This window comes from Scyliorhinus canicula, chromosome 1, assembly GCF_902713615.1.
Source record: "Scyliorhinus canicula chromosome 1, sScyCan1.1, whole genome shotgun sequence".
NCBI lineage: Eukaryota > Metazoa > Chordata > Chondrichthyes > Carcharhiniformes > Scyliorhinidae > Scyliorhinus > Scyliorhinus canicula.
The window spans coordinates 103,725,859-103,742,619 of NC_052146.1; the positions used below are offsets into that span (position 1 = coordinate 103,725,859).

At 48.4% G+C, this 16,761-nt stretch overlaps 1 protein-coding gene across 1 annotated transcript in view; it reads left to right on the forward strand.

Moving 5' to 3' along the window:
- The first annotated feature begins 1,208 nt into the window (after positions 1-1,208).
- LOC119977482 overlaps positions 1,209-16,761 on the forward strand; it is a 28,239-nt gene continuing 12,686 nt past the window's right edge. Inside the window, exon 1 of the mRNA XM_038818470.1 lies at positions 1,209-1,558. Within this exon, the coding sequence (XP_038674398.1) occupies positions 1,262-1,558 (297 nt within the window). The 5' untranslated portion in view covers positions 1,209-1,261. The remainder of the gene's footprint in view (positions 1,559-16,761) is intronic.

Sequence of the window (16,761 nt, forward strand, 5' to 3'; positions counted from 1 at the left end):
TCTAATTCTACGTCTTTAACTGAAGCCAATCATAGGGAGTATAAAATTTCTACTCTGGTGTTACAAGGTTGTATGAATTCTGAACTAATTAGATTATTGTATGTAGACTAGTGTATACTATCTTGCACATTTAGCTAATATGTTGAACAAAGCTAGTCTGTCAAAATCCAAAGTACTTTAAATCATTGCATTACAGGGTGGCGCAGTGGTTAGCAGTGCTGCCTCACGGTTGTTTGGGTTGTGGTGGTGAGGCCCACGCAAACACTGGGAAGGGTCTAGGCAGAGTAGACAGTAAGAAACTGTTTCTATTGGTGGAAGGTTCAAGATCCAGAGGACACCAATTTAAGGTAACTGGCTAAAGAACCAAAACCAACAGGAGGAATAAACTTCTTTGTGCAGCAAGTAGTTACAATCTGGACTGTGCAGATTTAATTGAGACTTTCAATGAGGAATTGAATGAGTACCTGAACGACTCTGGGGAAAGGGCAGCTGTGTGGAACTGGCCAAACTGCTCTTGCAATATGGACCCGATGGGTTGAATGCCCTTCCACTGTCCTGTGCTGCATTCTATGATTCTAGGATAGATGGCAAGGATTGGCTTCCTGTGACTTGCTGGAATGACCAGACCAGGGGCTGCACACAATTGCAAAGAAGGGAGGGGATGGGAGATCCTGATGAATAACGTTTCGACATACCGAGACCCTTTTGTAACATGGAAGAAATGTGGCAGAAACTCTGAACCTTTAATACGTGCTTGAAGTCGAGAAAGGTATTGCGCTATATGGAGAGGATGGGTGTGGATTTGATTTCCCTTGAAAATAACCAACACGCTGGGCCAAATGGGGTTGCAATTGGGTTGCAAGCAATGATCACCACTTGTGAAACTGTACTGCAATATGAACCAGGAACAGGAGAGAAAGTCATACATTTTTAAAATCTTAAGTTCTTATTTTTTGAATTATTCAAGTAATTGGTCTCTTTATACAATGAACAGACTTACATGTGAGTGAATCCAATATGGCACCATTGGATATTATATTATCACAATATCTTCAATTAAGCTGAAACATTCAGCAAATCAAGAATCAGTATTCAAATAAGTTGTCGGTGAATATATAATGAGGAAACATCACAAAGGTGTGATGACCATAGTTTACCTCATAATCCATCTATTGTATGGTGCTGGGTTTTGGGGTCAGTGTATATTAGTGTTTCTGTGGCACGATTTGTCAACTTATTGCTTCATTTCTTTTTGGTTCAAATGGCTAGATTAGCCTCCAATTTATTTGATTCCAAGTGTACATCTAATCCTAATCAATGCAAGGCCACTGATTCCACAACCTGGTCTCGAATTCGCATGGAAAATATCCCAAATGACTTCATGAGCACCAGCTGCAATACCTCTCCACCTTCCTCCGATACATGCTTGGCAAACAAACTGTATTTTGAGGTTGGTAACAATTTCCCAGGAACGGCCTTGCTGATTGCCTGCTTCATAATTCAGATCTCCATCATACTCTTTATTCTCAAGAGAAACTGTATTCATTCTCTATTGAAGGTTAGTTTTTATTATTCATTCATGGGGTGTGGGCGTCGCTGGCTAAGCCAGAATTTATTGCCCATCCCTAATGCCCATAAGAAATTGGTGTTGAGCTATCTTCTTGAACCGTTGCGGTCCCTGTGGTGTAGATACACCCACAGAGCTGTTAGGAAGGGAATGCCAGGATTTCTATCCAGCGACAATGGGAAAATAATGACATAGTGCCAAGCTAGAATGGAGGGGAACTTGCAGGATGATGTTCTCATGCATCTGCTGCCCTTGTCCTTCAGGGCGGTAAAGGTAACAGGTTTGAAAGATGCTGTTGAAGGAGCCTTGGTGAGTTTCTGAAGTGCATCTTGGAAATGGTAGACACTGCAACAAACAATGGAGGAAATTAATGTTTAAGATGGTAGATGGGGTGTTGATCAAGCGGATCTTTTTGTCCTGAATGCCATTGAGCATTATTGGAGCTGCAATGATCTAGATAGGTGGTGAGTATTCCATCACATTCCTGACTTGAGCCATGTAGCTAGTGAGCAAGCTTTTTGTGTGTCATGAGGTTAGTTATTTGTCATGTTATGGGCCAGGGTTTAGAGAAACCCAAAGTGTATCATGGAGTTCACCTGACCCACAATTTTTAATAGACTGTGGTATGGTGAGCACACGGCCCACTCTACAGGTGTGGTACAGGAGAAATGGAAAAGTATTTTGTAAAGCAAAACAATGTTTATTCAATTAACTCAAGTTAACCTTTTTGCAACCATTAATTCAAATACAACCCCCAAAGAATACAACACTAAGCAATTCTTAAACTATCCTTTTAACATCCATAAGACTTTAATCAGGTTAAAGTAACTACTGAGAGCAGTTATTAGTTTTAAATCACCAAAGGATCGATTTACAGTTTTAGATTACAAAGAGAGAGACTGTTACACCTCCTGTCTGTGACTGCAGCTATCCAGCTCTGAAAATGAAACAAAAACACACCCTGCAGCAAACAGCCTAAAACAAAAGTAAAAAGCTGAGACAGCCCAGCTCCACCCACTCTCTGACATCACTGCAGTAATAAACACCCATTTCTTAAAGGTACTCTCACATGACACCTTCACCCCCAAGAAAACAAAATAAACCATCAACTTCAAGATGGTTTCATTTTTCACCTTTTCACTATCCTTCAAGAAATGCACACAGTAAATATACGTTTTCGTTTCAAAAAATAACACGCAAACAGATATAATAATAGTCCATTTTTTTCCTCCTTCCTCCAACTGAAACTCCTTCTCGATTGATAGTCTCTTTGAACAAGAAGGTCTCTGCAAGATCCATCCATTTCTCTACGCCTCAGCATTTCTCTTTAAAGTCAGATACTTTAGTTCAATCTGATCGCAGAGTCCCTCGTAAATTTCCAACACATGAGCATTGGTTATCACAGCTTCCAGGTAGTCAAATGCCTGTTGAAACTCCACGGTCCATTGAGACTTTCAACGTTTCTTCAGCAAGTCCATCAGTGGAGCAACCACGCTATAAAACTTTTGCACAAATGTTCGATCAAATCCACTACTGCCAAGAAATCGCATTATTTCCCTTCGTCTTGAGGGTATCAGAAACTCCTCAATAACTGTTGGTTTCACATATCCTGTGACCATTCGACCCTGTCCGATTGTATGGCCAAGGAAAGTGACTTGGGCTTTGCCAAATTCGCTTTTGGCTATCACCAAACCCACCTCCTGAAGTCGATCGAGTAACTCCATCAGATGTTTCAAATGTTCTTTCCATGTTTGGCTGAAAATTACCAGATCATCGATGTACACTGCACAACTGGGTAATCCTGAAACAACTTTGTTAGTTAATCGTTGAAATGTGGCTGGTGCGTTTTTCATGCCAAATGGCATAACTTTGAATTGGTATATACCATCTGGAGTCACAATAGCTGAAATCTTCTTCGCCCTTTCGGATAAAGGTACCTGCCAGTAACCTTTAAGTAAATCCAGTTTAGAAATAAAAGCTGATTGTTCCACTTTCTCAATGCAATCCTCCAAACATGGGATAGGATAAGAGTCCATTCTTGTAACTGCATTAATCTTTCTATAGTCCACACACAACCGTTGGGTACTGTCTGGTTTAGGTACCATCACTATGGGTGAGCATTGGCTGCAACCCACTTCAATTATGCCATTTTTAAGCATACTCTCAATCTCTTTGTTAACCTGTGCCAATTTTAAAGGGTTCAGTCTATATGGATTTGTTTGATTGGAACAGCATTTCCCACATCTCCATCATGTACAGCCATTTTAGGACTTCCCAATTTATCTCTATAAACCTGCCCACGTGATATCAATAACTCTTTCAGGTCAGTTCGTTTTTCCTCTGGAAGGTAACTCAACAATTTATCCCAATTTTTAAGAACATCCTTGTTTTCCAACTTAATTTGAGGTGTGTCAAATTCACAGTCATCTGGATTTGGTTTGTCACTTTGAGTTATAATCATTAAAACCTCCTGCTTTTTCTCTCCTTCCCTTTCAAAGTACCTTTTAAGCATATTCACATGGCACACGAGTCTTCCTTCTATCTGGTGTTTTTACCACATAATTCACTTCACTTAATTTCCTTTCAATCTGATACGGTCCACAAAACCTTGCTTTTAAAGGTTCACCTGCCACTGGTAACAATACTGGTAAAACTCTATCTCCACTGGCAAAACTACTAACTCTGGATTTCTTGTCCACTAATCGTTTCATCACATTTTGTGCAACTTTTAAATGTTGTCTAGCCAATTCACCTGCTTTATTTAATCGTTCCCTAAAATTTGACACTTAATCCAATAATGTAATTTCCGATTTCTCACTCATTAATTTTTCCTTAATCAATTTAAGTGGTCTTCTTACCTCATGACCAAACATTAGTTCAAAAGGACTAAATTTGGTTGACTCATTAGGTGCATCCCTAATTGCAAACAGTACGAATGGAATTCCTTTATCCCAATCTTCTGGATAATCATGACAATAAGCTCTCAACATTGTCTTTAATGTCTGATGCCACCTTTCTAACGTTCCCTACGATTCTGGATGGTACGCAGTTGATTTAAATTGTTTTATTCCTAAGCTATCCATAACTTCTTTGAATAACCTTGAGGTAAAATTTGATCCTTGATTCGATTGTATTTCTGTGTGTAGTCCATATCTAGTAAATAATTTAAGTAACCCCTCCATAATCATTTTAGCTGTAATATTACGTACTGGAGTAGGCTCTGGAAACCTAGTAGACACACCCATTATAGTGAGAAAGATATTGATTCCCACTTTTCATTTTAGGAAGCAGTCCTACGCTATCAATTAGGACCCTTGTAAAAGGTTCCTCAAATGCTGTAATGGGTATTAAGGGCGCTGGTTTTATCACTGCTTGAAGTTTCCCTATCACTTGACATGTGTGACATGATTGTAAAATTTAACTACATCTTTATGAAGTCCAGGCCAATAAAAATGTTTCTAGATTTTAGCTTGAGTTTTCCTTATTCCCAAATGACCTCCTACTGGCACCTCATGTGCAACTCACAACACCTCCTTTCTATACCCTACCGGCAATACTACTTGATGAACACCTGCCCACTTTTCATCTGTCTGCATATGTAAAGGTCTCCATTTTCTCATCAAGACATTACTTTTACGATAATAACACTCTGATTCCTCGTCTGTGTATGCTTTCTGATACATCCGGTGTATTTCTACATCTTTTTGTCATAACTCCGCCAATTTTCCTGAACTAAAAATATCCACCTCATCCTCCACCTGTTCTTGTTCTTTTTCAACCATCTGATCAAAAATCGTTTCTGATAATTGAACTTCAACGTCATCTTCACTGTTTGATTTTTCCTCTTATCTTAACCTGTGACTTTACAACCTTGTTACTACACAATCCGGAAAAATCCCAGGATATTCGTCCTTCAACACTTCAGTTGTCTGATTTTCCACTGGCTTATCAACAACAGTAGGCATCACTCCCACCTGTGATCCAGCTGTATAATTACCCAAGATAAACTGGACAAGATAGTTTCTCTATTACTCCTACAACCACTTCACCACTCTTCGCTGGACTTTCCAACCTTACTTTATATAATAGAACACTACTCCTCTCACCCTGAATTCCACATATTACCACCTTTTCTGGCAATATTCTTCCCAAACTACATAACTCCTCATCGCTTACCAATAAAGATTGACTAGCTCCCGTATTTCTTAAAATTGTGACTTATTTCCCTGCTCCTCCTCATACACATCAGTAAATTTTACCCACACAAGTAAATTCTTTAAAGAGATCTGGCATATTCTTATCAATCACCTCTTGATCAGGTGGCACAATCTTTTGCACCTCCTTTGCTTCACCTGGGCTTTCCTTTACCACTTTAACAAACCCCGCTGTCTTATCCTGTTTTACCACATCAGCCTTCCCAGTGCTTTTCTTCAACCACCAACACTGTGACTTTACATGGCCTAGTTTATTACAGTGAAAACATTTTAAACTTTTCATGTCTCTTCCACCCTCCTGGATTTCCTTTTTAATCTGAGGTACACTCTCCTTATTATCTCCCATCAGATCACCTTTATATTTACCATGCGTATTTCTCATGTCCCCAGTTTCTATCCCTCACAGGCTGAAACTGATGTCGGAAACCAAGTTTTGATTTATGAACTAATTCATAATCATCTGCCATTTCTGCTGATAATCTCACAGTTTTAACTCTCTGCTCTTCCACATGAGTTCTCACTACATCAAGAATTGAATTTTTAAACTCCTCCAAAAGTACAATTTCTCTGAGAGATTCATAGGTTCGGTCTATTTTCAAAGCCCTTATCCACCTATCAAAATTACTCTAAGCCTTTCAAACTCCACATATGTTTGACCAAATTATTTCCTTAAACTTCTTAATCATTGTTTGTAGGCTTCAGGCACTAGTTCATATGCACCTAAGATGGATTTTTTCACCTGCTCATACGTCCCAGATACTTTCTCCGGTAGTGATGCAAACACATCACTAGCCCTACCTATCAGCTTTGTTTGAATCAGTAATACCCACATGTCCTGTGGCCATTTCATTTGTTTAGCTACCTTCTCAAATGAAATGAAAAAAGGCTTCCACCACCTTCTCGTCAAACCTTAGCTATGCTTGGACATATTTAAATAGATCCCCACCAAGCCTTCGACTTTGACACTCTTTCTCACTATCCTCATCACCATCATCGAACTGTACGTCTCCCTTTATGTCTGCCAAATTTAACAGACTGTCATGTTTCATGGCCATTTTCAAAAGTTCAAACTCTCTCTGTTTTTTTTAATTTAGATTACCCAATTATTTTTTCCAATTAAGGGGCAATTTAGTGTGGCCAATCCACCTACTCTGCACATTTTTTGGGTTGTGGGGGCGAAACCCACGCAGACACGGGGAGAATGTGCAAACTCCACACGGACAGTGACCCAGAGCCGGGATCGAACCTGGGACCTCAGCGCCGTGAGGCGGTTGTGCTAACCACTAGGCCACCGTGCTGCCCTCAAACTCTCTCTGTTTATCTTTTTCCCTGATCTGTATCTCCCTTTCTCTTCCTTTTTGTTCTGCTAGTGCTATTCTTTCTTTTCTCCTTTCTTCTGTCTCCTTTTCTTTTTCCTCTCTTTCTCTTTCTTTTTCTGCTCTTTCGTATTCAAGCTGCTTTAATTCTTTCTCCTGTTCCATTTCTTTAATTTGTAACTGAATTTTTGCCATTTCCAATGAGTCAAACTGTATCTCAGGCAACTTTAAATGCTTAGCCACCGCTATAATTACCTCATCTTTTCGCATTTTGTCAGGTAATATTAACTGCAATGTTTTTGCCAAATCTAACTGCCTGCTTTTAGTCTCTGTCCGTAAGATATTGTGTGTGACCGTCTCCTCCCCCAAAAACTTCAGAGCCTCTGAAAGAGCCATTGTCCACAACACACTCCCTACTGAAACTGAAATAGCACCCCTGAAAAGCAACCACAATATGCTCACCCCTCACTGTCTTCAAGTTCACTGAGCCAATCCAATAGATAGACTTTTATCCCCCTCAAGCCCCCAATTTGTTATGGGCCAGGGTTTAGAGAAGCCCAAAGTGTATGATGGAGTTCATCTGTGTTGCCAATCAGCACGGGAGAGACCAATAATGTTGCTCTTTTTAATAATGGAATACTATCCCACCAGCATCACCAATAATGTTGCCAAATTAACTAGATATGGCAGTAATTAATGATATTGCTTTTCAGAGTCGCCAGATATCAAATGATACCACCACAAGGCTTTACTGGATATCGATCAAAGACCAAACAACCAGTTTGTCAGTTCAAGTTCAAAGATAGTTTATTTACACACTAGGATTACTTTGACATGCAACATAAAACACTACAAGTTAAACTACACCTATCAACTACAATAACCTGTACTTAACTTCAGGGCAACCGGCTCTTTGCAGATGAACAAGGCCTTTGTTCAGATCTTGCGTGGCTGGGTAGAAGAAGTGTCTTTATTTCTGTTGGGCTCATCCGTCTGGTAGCGATCGTTGGTCTTGAACTTGTCTTCTGGTCGTAATGCCACACTTGGTTTTAGGCGTAGGCCAGGGCCAAGAGAGACCAAACACATGGCTGTGTCTCTTTTTATCCCTCTGGGATTTTGCGCTCTTTGGGGCGTTCCTTAGCTTTGGACCCAATAATTTGACAGGCTTCGATCACTGCCTTCGATTTTGCCAATAAAGGGGCGGGTGCCTTGATGGCTGGGCGTGTCCTGAGTGGTCATTGACCTTGGCTGTTTGGGCTTTCTTAGCAAAGGGAGTGGCGCCGGTTAGTCTGCATCTGTATCGGTTACCTGAGTACAGTTCTTTTGTTCTGGGGAAATGGGCCATTAGAATGCAAACGCGGGTGTTTCGATCGCGTCTAGCTCTCTGGGTTGCAAATACACACACAAGCTCCGAGTGTGTCTGAGTGTTGGGTTGGCCATAATTTCCATGGTCCTTTGCAGGTGGCCATCTTAGATGGCTACACCTGACCCACAACTTTTAATAGATTGTGGTCTGGGGAGCACACTGTCCACTCTACAGGTGTGGTACAGCAGCAATGGAAAAGTATATTTTAAAGCAAAACTATGTTTATTCTATGAACTCAAGTTAACCTTTTTAAAACATAGTGAACATCTTAGCAAACATTAATTCAAATACAACCCTCAAAGAATACAACACTAAGTAATCCTTAAGCAATCCTTTTAACATCCATAAGACTTTAATCAAAACTTTTAACAAAAGCACATCAGGTTAAAGTCACTACTGAGAGCAGTTATTAGTTTTAAATCACCAAAGGATCGATTTACAGATTTTAGATTACAGAGAGAGAGAGAGACTAATATCCCTTCTGTCTGTGACTGCAGCTATCCAGCTCCAAAAACGAAACTAAAACACACCCTGCAGCAAAAAGCATCAAACGAAAGTAAAAAGCTGACAGACATCCACCCACTCTCTGACATCACTGCAGTAATAAATACCCATTTATTGAAGATACTCTCGCATGACAATCCGAGAACCCCCAACATCTGACCTGCTCTTGTTGTCACAGTTTTAATATGGATGGTCCGGTTAGGCTTCTGGTCATTGGCAGGACAGGAGCCTGGTGCAGTGGCGTGTGGTGATCTCTACCACTGTATATATGTGTGTGCTTGCATTATGTATGACAGTACCTGTATTACAGGTTTGCTGATAAGCCCCTGCTGGCTAGCTCCGCCCTCAGGGAGCTGTATAAATATTCATAAGTTCCCCTGGGATGCCATTCTACAGCTGCCACCGGAGGAATAGCATCTCACTGTAATAAAGCCTCTCTTGTACCGAATGGAGTCTTTGTATGCAATTGTTAGCGCCACAATTTATTAGTGAGATTTTCCAACATCATGGACATCAGAATCAAGCCTGATCGCCAGCAGCTGGATCCGCAGTCACCACAAGCCAGGAAAGACTTTAACCACTGGCTGGCTGTTTTCAAGGCCTACATCTCCTCAGCGGACCCTGCACCGTCGGAGGCTCAGAAGGTACAACTCCTTTACTCAAGGTTGAGCTCCAGCGTGTTCCCGCTGATTCAGGACGCGCCTACCTATGCCCGGGCCATGGAACTGCTCAAAGAGAATTACGCCCAGTCGACTAACACTCTGTTTGCGAGACATGTACTCTCCACTCGCATTCAACAACTGGGTGAGTCGATTGAGGACTTCTGGCAGGCCCTTATCCCCCTAGTACGGGACTGCGACTGCCAGGCTGTCTCGGCCACGGAACATACGAATCTACTCATGCGGGATGCATTTGTAATGGGTATTGCATCGGACCCCACCTGGCAACGACTGCTGGAAGGGGCCGCTCTCGATCTTGCGGCAACAAAGACCTTGGCGCTCTCAATGACGGCTGCTTCCCGTAATGTGCGATCCTACCCCGCCAGCCCCGCGGCCCACCCATCCTACCTCTCATGGACCCCGCAACCGACCCCCCCGACTGGGGCCGCTCCCGCGCAGTATGCCTGCGCTGCTCGCCGCACCGCGCACCCTGGGGTTCCCCGCTGCTGCATCTGCGGTCTGCAGAAGCACACCCGCCAGCACTGCCCGGCCCACACTGCGACCTGTAAATCCTGTGGCAAGAAAGGCCACTTTGCAGCAGTGTGTCAGTCCCGCGCAGTTGCTGCTATCGCGCCAGAACTCGCCCCCCCCCTCGCCGCAGCCGATCCGCAATGGGCCCTGCCGTCCGCCGCCCCCGGGACCACGTGCGATCAGTGGGCGCCACCATCTTCCTTCCCCGACTCCACATGCGATCAGTGGGCGGCGTCATCTTTCGCCGCCCCCGCCATGTGCTCACCATGGGCGCTGCCATCTTCATCCTCCGACTCCATGTGCGTTCCATGGTCACCGCCATCTTGACCCGCCCCCGCAATGTGCGCTCCATGGTCACCGCCATCTTGCCCTGCCCCCACAGCGTGCACTGCATGGGTGCCGCCATCTTCTTCCCCGCAGGTACTCCAGACGCCGCCATTTTGTCCTCCCTCGGAACGGGACCCGGGTCGCCCCCGCTACTCGTCGGACTCTTCGGTCGATCGCCCGCTACTCGCCCCCATGACACTCGACCAATCCTGTCCTCGCAACCTGGCCACCGCTTCTACGACGGTGCTTGTAAACGGTCACGCGACCTCCTGCCTCAGTGACTCTGGGAGCACGGACAGCTTCATCCATCCGGATACGGTAAGGCGCTGCTCCCTCACGGTCCATCCCTGCAACCAGCGGATCTCCCTGGCCTCCGGATCCCACTCTGTCCCGATCCGGGGTTTCTGTCTGGTCAACCTCACCGTACAGGGCGTTGAATTCAACCGTTTCCGCCTGTACGTTCTCCCCAACCTCTGTGCGACACTTTTACTGGGCTTGGACTTCCAATGTAACCTCCAGAGCCTCCCCCTCAAATTCGGCGGACCCCTACCTCCCCTCACCGTTTGCGGCCTCGCGACCCTCAAGGTTGACCCTCCCTCCCTCGTTGCCAATCTGACTGCAGATTGCAAGCCCGTCGCCACCCGGAGCAGACGGTACAGCACCCAGGACAAGACCTTCATCAGGTCTGAGGTCCAGCGGCTGCTTCGGGAGGGTATCATCGAGGCCAGTAATAGCCCCTGGAGAGCCCAAGTGGTGGTGGTTAAAACTGGGGAGAAACACAGGATGGTCGTGGACTACAGCCAGACCATCAATCGATACACGCAGCTCGATGCGTACCCCCTCCCTCGGATATCTGATATGGTCAATCAGATTGCACAGTACCAGGTCTTCTCGACAATTGACCTGAGAACCGCCTACCACCAGCTCCCCATCCGTAAATCGGACCGTCCCTACACTGCCTTCGAGGCGGACGGTCGCCTGTATCAATTTCTTAGGGTTCTCTTTGGCGTCACTAACGGGGTCTCGGTATTTCAGCGAGAGATAGACCGAATGGTTGACCGGTACGGACTGCGGGCCACGTTTCCGTACTTAGACAATATCACCATCTGAGGCCACGACCAGCAGGACCATGACACCAACCTTGCTAAATTTCTCCACACCGCATCTCTCCTCAAAATCACTTATAAGACTTCCGGTTGCGGCTATGACCAGCTAAGTCGCACGTTTGGCTGCTCCTGCTACAAAGGTGTTTTCGGGCCGATTGGAGGGCCCCAACGGCGCTGTAAGGACAAATCCCGGTGGGGGAAGGCTCCCTGAAGAGAACCAGACCAACTTTATGGTCGGTACCCGGAGTGGGGTGGTAAAGAAAGCAACAGCAGCTCCCAAAAAAAAGCGGGGGAAGAAGACCAAAATGGCGGCCGGTGGAGCACCCGAGGAATGGAGGAAATGGGCGGAGGAGCAGCAGGCCGCTCTCCTGCGCTTCTTTACGGAGCTGAAAATGGAGCTCTTGGAGTCAATGAATGCGACGACCACCAGGCTGATGGGAGCCCAGGCGACCCAAGAGGCGTCGATTCGGGAGCTGCAACAGGAGATGACTGTGAGGGAGGAGGAGGCCACGGTCCTCGTGGGAAAGGTAGAGGTGCACGAGGCACTCCACCTGAAATGGCAGAGCCGTTTTGAGGAGCTGGATACCCGAATGAGGCGGAAGAACCTGAGGATCTTGGGCCTGGCAGAAGGCCTGGAGGGGTCAGACCTCCCGGGATATGTAGCAGAAATGCTGAGCTCCCTGATGGGGGCAGGGGCCGTCCCTTCGCCCCTGGAGCTGGAAGAGGCCTACAGGGTCATGGCTAGGAGGCCAAGAGCAAATGAGCCCCCGAGGGCGGTGCTGGTGCGGTTCCAGCGACTCAGCGACCGTGAGAGAGTGCTGGAGTGGGCCAAGAGGGAAAGGAGCAGCAAGTGGGAGAATTCGACGGTGAGGGTCTACCAGGACTGGAGTGCGGAGGTGGCAAAGCGGCGGGCCCGGTACAACCGGACGAAGGCGGTGCTACATGCAAAACGGATCAGGTTCGGAATGCTGCAGCCAGCGCGCTTGTGGGTCACCTACAGGAACCAACACCACTATTTTGAGTCCCCAGAGGAGGCGTGGGCCTTTGTACAGGAAGAGAAACTGGACTCGAATTAGACCCAGGGGATACTTGGCGGCCGTAGCCGCTCGGGTACTTTCAGCTGAATTCTTTGTTTGGATTTTGAACTCTTGCTGTGGTTTTTCTTCTGATGTTTTTTCCCCCTTTGCCAACTTCCCTTAGTTATTGTTATTGTGGTTATTCATGGTTATTTATGGTTATTTATGCTGTTTGGTAGAGGGCGACTGTTAAGTACATTGTTATTTGTTATTTATCTGTTATTTATAATGTTAAGTTGGGGAGGTGGGACGGGGGGGAGAGCAGATCGGGGATATGGGCTCCTAGGGGGGGTTCTTTTACAGGCATGGACGGGGACGGGGGTGGAACTGAAGATGGCGGGGGGGGGTGTGGCAGGGCGAAAGCGCGGGCTTTCCTCTGTTTTCCCGCGCGCGGGGCAGAGGAGGGGGGAGGGGAGGAGTGCGGGGCGTGGCTAGCAATGGCGACCTTTCCCGCGCTGGAGCGGGGCCAGGGAGGAGTGGCAAGGGGGGGTGAGGCCCCCCCCCCGAGCCGGGGGGAGTCGGAGTGGGGCAGGAGCAGCCGGGGCAGCGTGAACCAGCTGACTTACGGGAGTACGATGGAGGGTACATCGCGGCTAGGAGGGGTCCTAGCCTGGGGGGGGGGGGAGGGGGGTTAGGGAGGGACACCGGGTTGCTGCTGAAAAGACCAGAAACGGGAAGTGGAGGACTGGAGAGGTGGGGGGGGGGGGACATCGCCATGGGGAGCGGGTCAGAAGGGGAGGGTCGACCCGGGGCGAGCAGGGAACAGGACATGGCTAATCGGCAGGGGAAGGGGGCGGGTCGTCCCGCGACCCGGCTGATCACTTGGAACGTGAGGGGGTTGAATGGGCCGGTCAAGAGATCAAGGGTATTCTCACACCTGAAGGGACTGAAGGCTGATGTAGCAATGTTACAGGAGACCCATTTGAAGGTAGTGGACCAGGTTCGCCTGAGAAGGGGGTGGGTGGGACAGGTGTTCCACTCTGGATTGGACGCAAAGAACCGGGGGGTGGCGATTCTGGTGGGAAAGAGGGTGTCGTTCGTGGCGGAGGAGGTGGTGGCGGATAAGGAGGGTAGGTATGTGATGGTGAAGGGTAAGCTGCAGGGGGAGAAAGTGGTGATGGTCAACGTATATGCCCCGAACTGGGATGACGCGGGTTTTATGAGGCGCCTATTGGGCCTCATTCCGGGACTGGAGGCAGGGGGCTTGATCATGGGGGGGGACTTTAACACAGTGCTGGACCCCGGGCTAGACAGATCGAGCGCAAGGACCAATAGGAGGCCGGCAGCGGCAGAAGTGCTGAGGGGGTACATGGAGCAGATGGGAGGAGTAGACCCATGGAGGTTTGGTAGGCCGAGGGCGAGGGAGTATTCCTTTTTCTCCCACGTCCATAGAGTGTACTCCAGAATCGATTTCTTCGTGTTGAGCAGGGGGCTGATCCCGAGGGTACGGGAAGCTGAGTACTCGGCCATTGCGATCTCTGATCATGCACCGCATTGGGTGGATGTGGAAATGGGGGAGGCGCGGGACCAGCGCCCGCTGTGGCGGCTGGATGTGGGGCTGTTAGCGGACGACGAGGTGTGTAAAAGGGTCCGGAAGAGCATTGAGAGCTATCTGGACTTGAATGACACGGGTGAGGTGCAGGTGGGGATGGTCTGGGAGGCCCTGAAGGCAGTGATCAGGGGAGAGCTGATCTCCATAAGGGCGCATAGAGAAAGAAAGGAGAGGCAGGAGAGGGAGAGGCTGGTGGGGGAGCTATTGGAAGTGGATAGGAGATATGCGGAGGCACCAGAGGAGGGGCTGCTGGAAGAACGGCGCAGCCTGCAGGTCAAGTTCGACCTGCTGACCACCAGGAAGGCAGAGACGCAGTGGAGAAGGGCACAGGGCGCGGTCTATGAGTATGGGGAAAAGGCGAGCAGGATGCTGGCACACCAGCTTCGCAAACGAGATGCGGCTAGGGAGATTGGGGGAGTGAAGGAGAGGGGCGGGAAGGTAGTGCAGAAGGGGCAAGAAGTGAACGGGGTCTTCAGGGATTTTTACAAGGAGTTGTATCGGTCTGAGCCGCCGACGAGGAGAGGGGGAATGGAGGACTTCCTAAACAAATTGAGGTTCCCAAGGGTCCAGGAGGGGCTGGTAGAAGGGCTGGGGGCGCCAATAGGGCTAGAGGAGCTAGTCAAGGGAATAGGTCAGATGCAAGCGGGGAAGGCGCCGGGGCCAGATGGGTTCCCGGTGGAATTCTATAAGAAAAATGTGGACTTGGTGGGACCGGTACTGGTACGAGCCTTTAATGAGGCGCGAGAGGGGGGGGTTCTGCCCCCGACAATGTCGCAGGCTCTGATCTCCCTGATATTGAAGCGGGATAAAGACCCCGTGCAGTGCGGGTCCTACAGGCCTATCTCGCTTCTGAACGTGGATGCCAAGTTGCTGGCAAAGATCCTGGCAGCTAGAATAGAGGATTGTGTGCCAGGGGTAATCCATGAGGACCAGACGGGGTTCGTGAAGGGGCGGCAGCTCAACACAAACGTGCGGAGATTGCTGAATGTAATTATGATGCCGGCAGTGGAGGGGGAGGCTGAGATAGTGGTAGCGCTGGACGCGGAGAAGGCATTCGATAGGGTGGAGTGGGAGTACCTGTGGGAGACGTTGAAACGGTTTGGGTTTGGGGAAGGGTTTATTAAGTGGGTGAAGTTGCTCTACTCGGCCCCGACGGCGAGTGTAGTGACAAACGGGAGGAGGTCGGAGTATTTCGGGCTCCACCGAGGGACCAGGCAGGGATGTCCCCTATCCCCCCTACTTTTCGCACTGGCGATTGAACCGTTGGCGATGGCACTGAGGGGTTCAGGGGGGTGGAGAGGACTGACTAGGGGAGGGGAGGAACATCGAGTATCGCTGTATGCGGATGATCTACTGCTGTACGTGGCAGACCCAGAAGGGGGAATGCCGGAGATAATGGAACTATTAGCAGAGTTTGGGGACTTTTCGGGGTACAAATTAAATTTGGGCAAAAGCGAGGTTTTTGTGATACACCCGGGGGACCAGGGAGAGGGTATTGGGAGACTCCCCTTCAAGCGAGCAGGAAAGAGCTTTAGGTACTTAGGGGTGCAGGTGGCAAGGAACTGGGGGACCCTCCACAAGTTGAACTTTTCCAGGCTGGTGGAACAGATGGAGGAGGAGTTTAAGAGGTGGGACATGGTACCGTTGTCGCTGGCGGGGAGGGTGCAGTCAATCAAAATGACGGTCCTCCCAAGGTTCTTGTTTTTATTTCAGTGCTTGCCCATCTTCCTCCCTAGGGCCTTCTTCAAAAAGGTGACGAGTAGCATCATGAGCTACGTGTGGGCGCATGGCACCCCAAGGGTGAGGAGGGTCTTTTTGGAGCAGAGTAGGGACAGTGGAGGGCTGGCACTGCCCAATCTCTCGGGGTACTACTGGGCGGCAAATGTGTCAATGGTGCGCAAGTGGATGATGGAAGGGGAGGGGGCAGCTTGGAAACGAATGGAGAGGGCGTCCTGTGGCAACACAAGCCTGGGGGCCCTAGTAACGGCACCATGGCCGCTCCCCCCCACGAGGTACACCACGAGCCCGGTGGTGGCGGCCACCCTCAAGATATGGGGGCAGTGGAGGCGACATAGGGGTGAAATGGGAGGTCTGTTGGCGGCGCCAATAAGAGGGAACCATAGATTCATCCCGGGGAACATCGACGGGGGATTTCAGAGCTGGTACAGGGTGGGCATACGGCAGCTGAAGGACCTGTTTATAGAGGGGAGGTTTGCGAGCCTGGGAGGGCTGGAGGAGAAGTTTGAGCTCCCCCCGGGAAACATGTTCAGATATTTACAAGTGAAGGCATTTGCTAGGCGGCAGGTGGAGGGGTTTCCCCTGCTCCCCAGTAAGGGGGCGAGTGATAGGGTGCTCTCGGGGGTCTGGGTCGGAGGGGGGAAGATATCAGACATCTACAAGATAATGCAGGAGGCGGAAGCAGCATCGGGGGAGGAGTTGAAAGCCAAGTGGGAAGGGGAGCTGGGAGAGCAGATAGAAGACGGGACGTGGGCGGATGCACTGGAGAAGGTCAACTCTTCCTCCTCGTGTGCGAGACTGAGCCT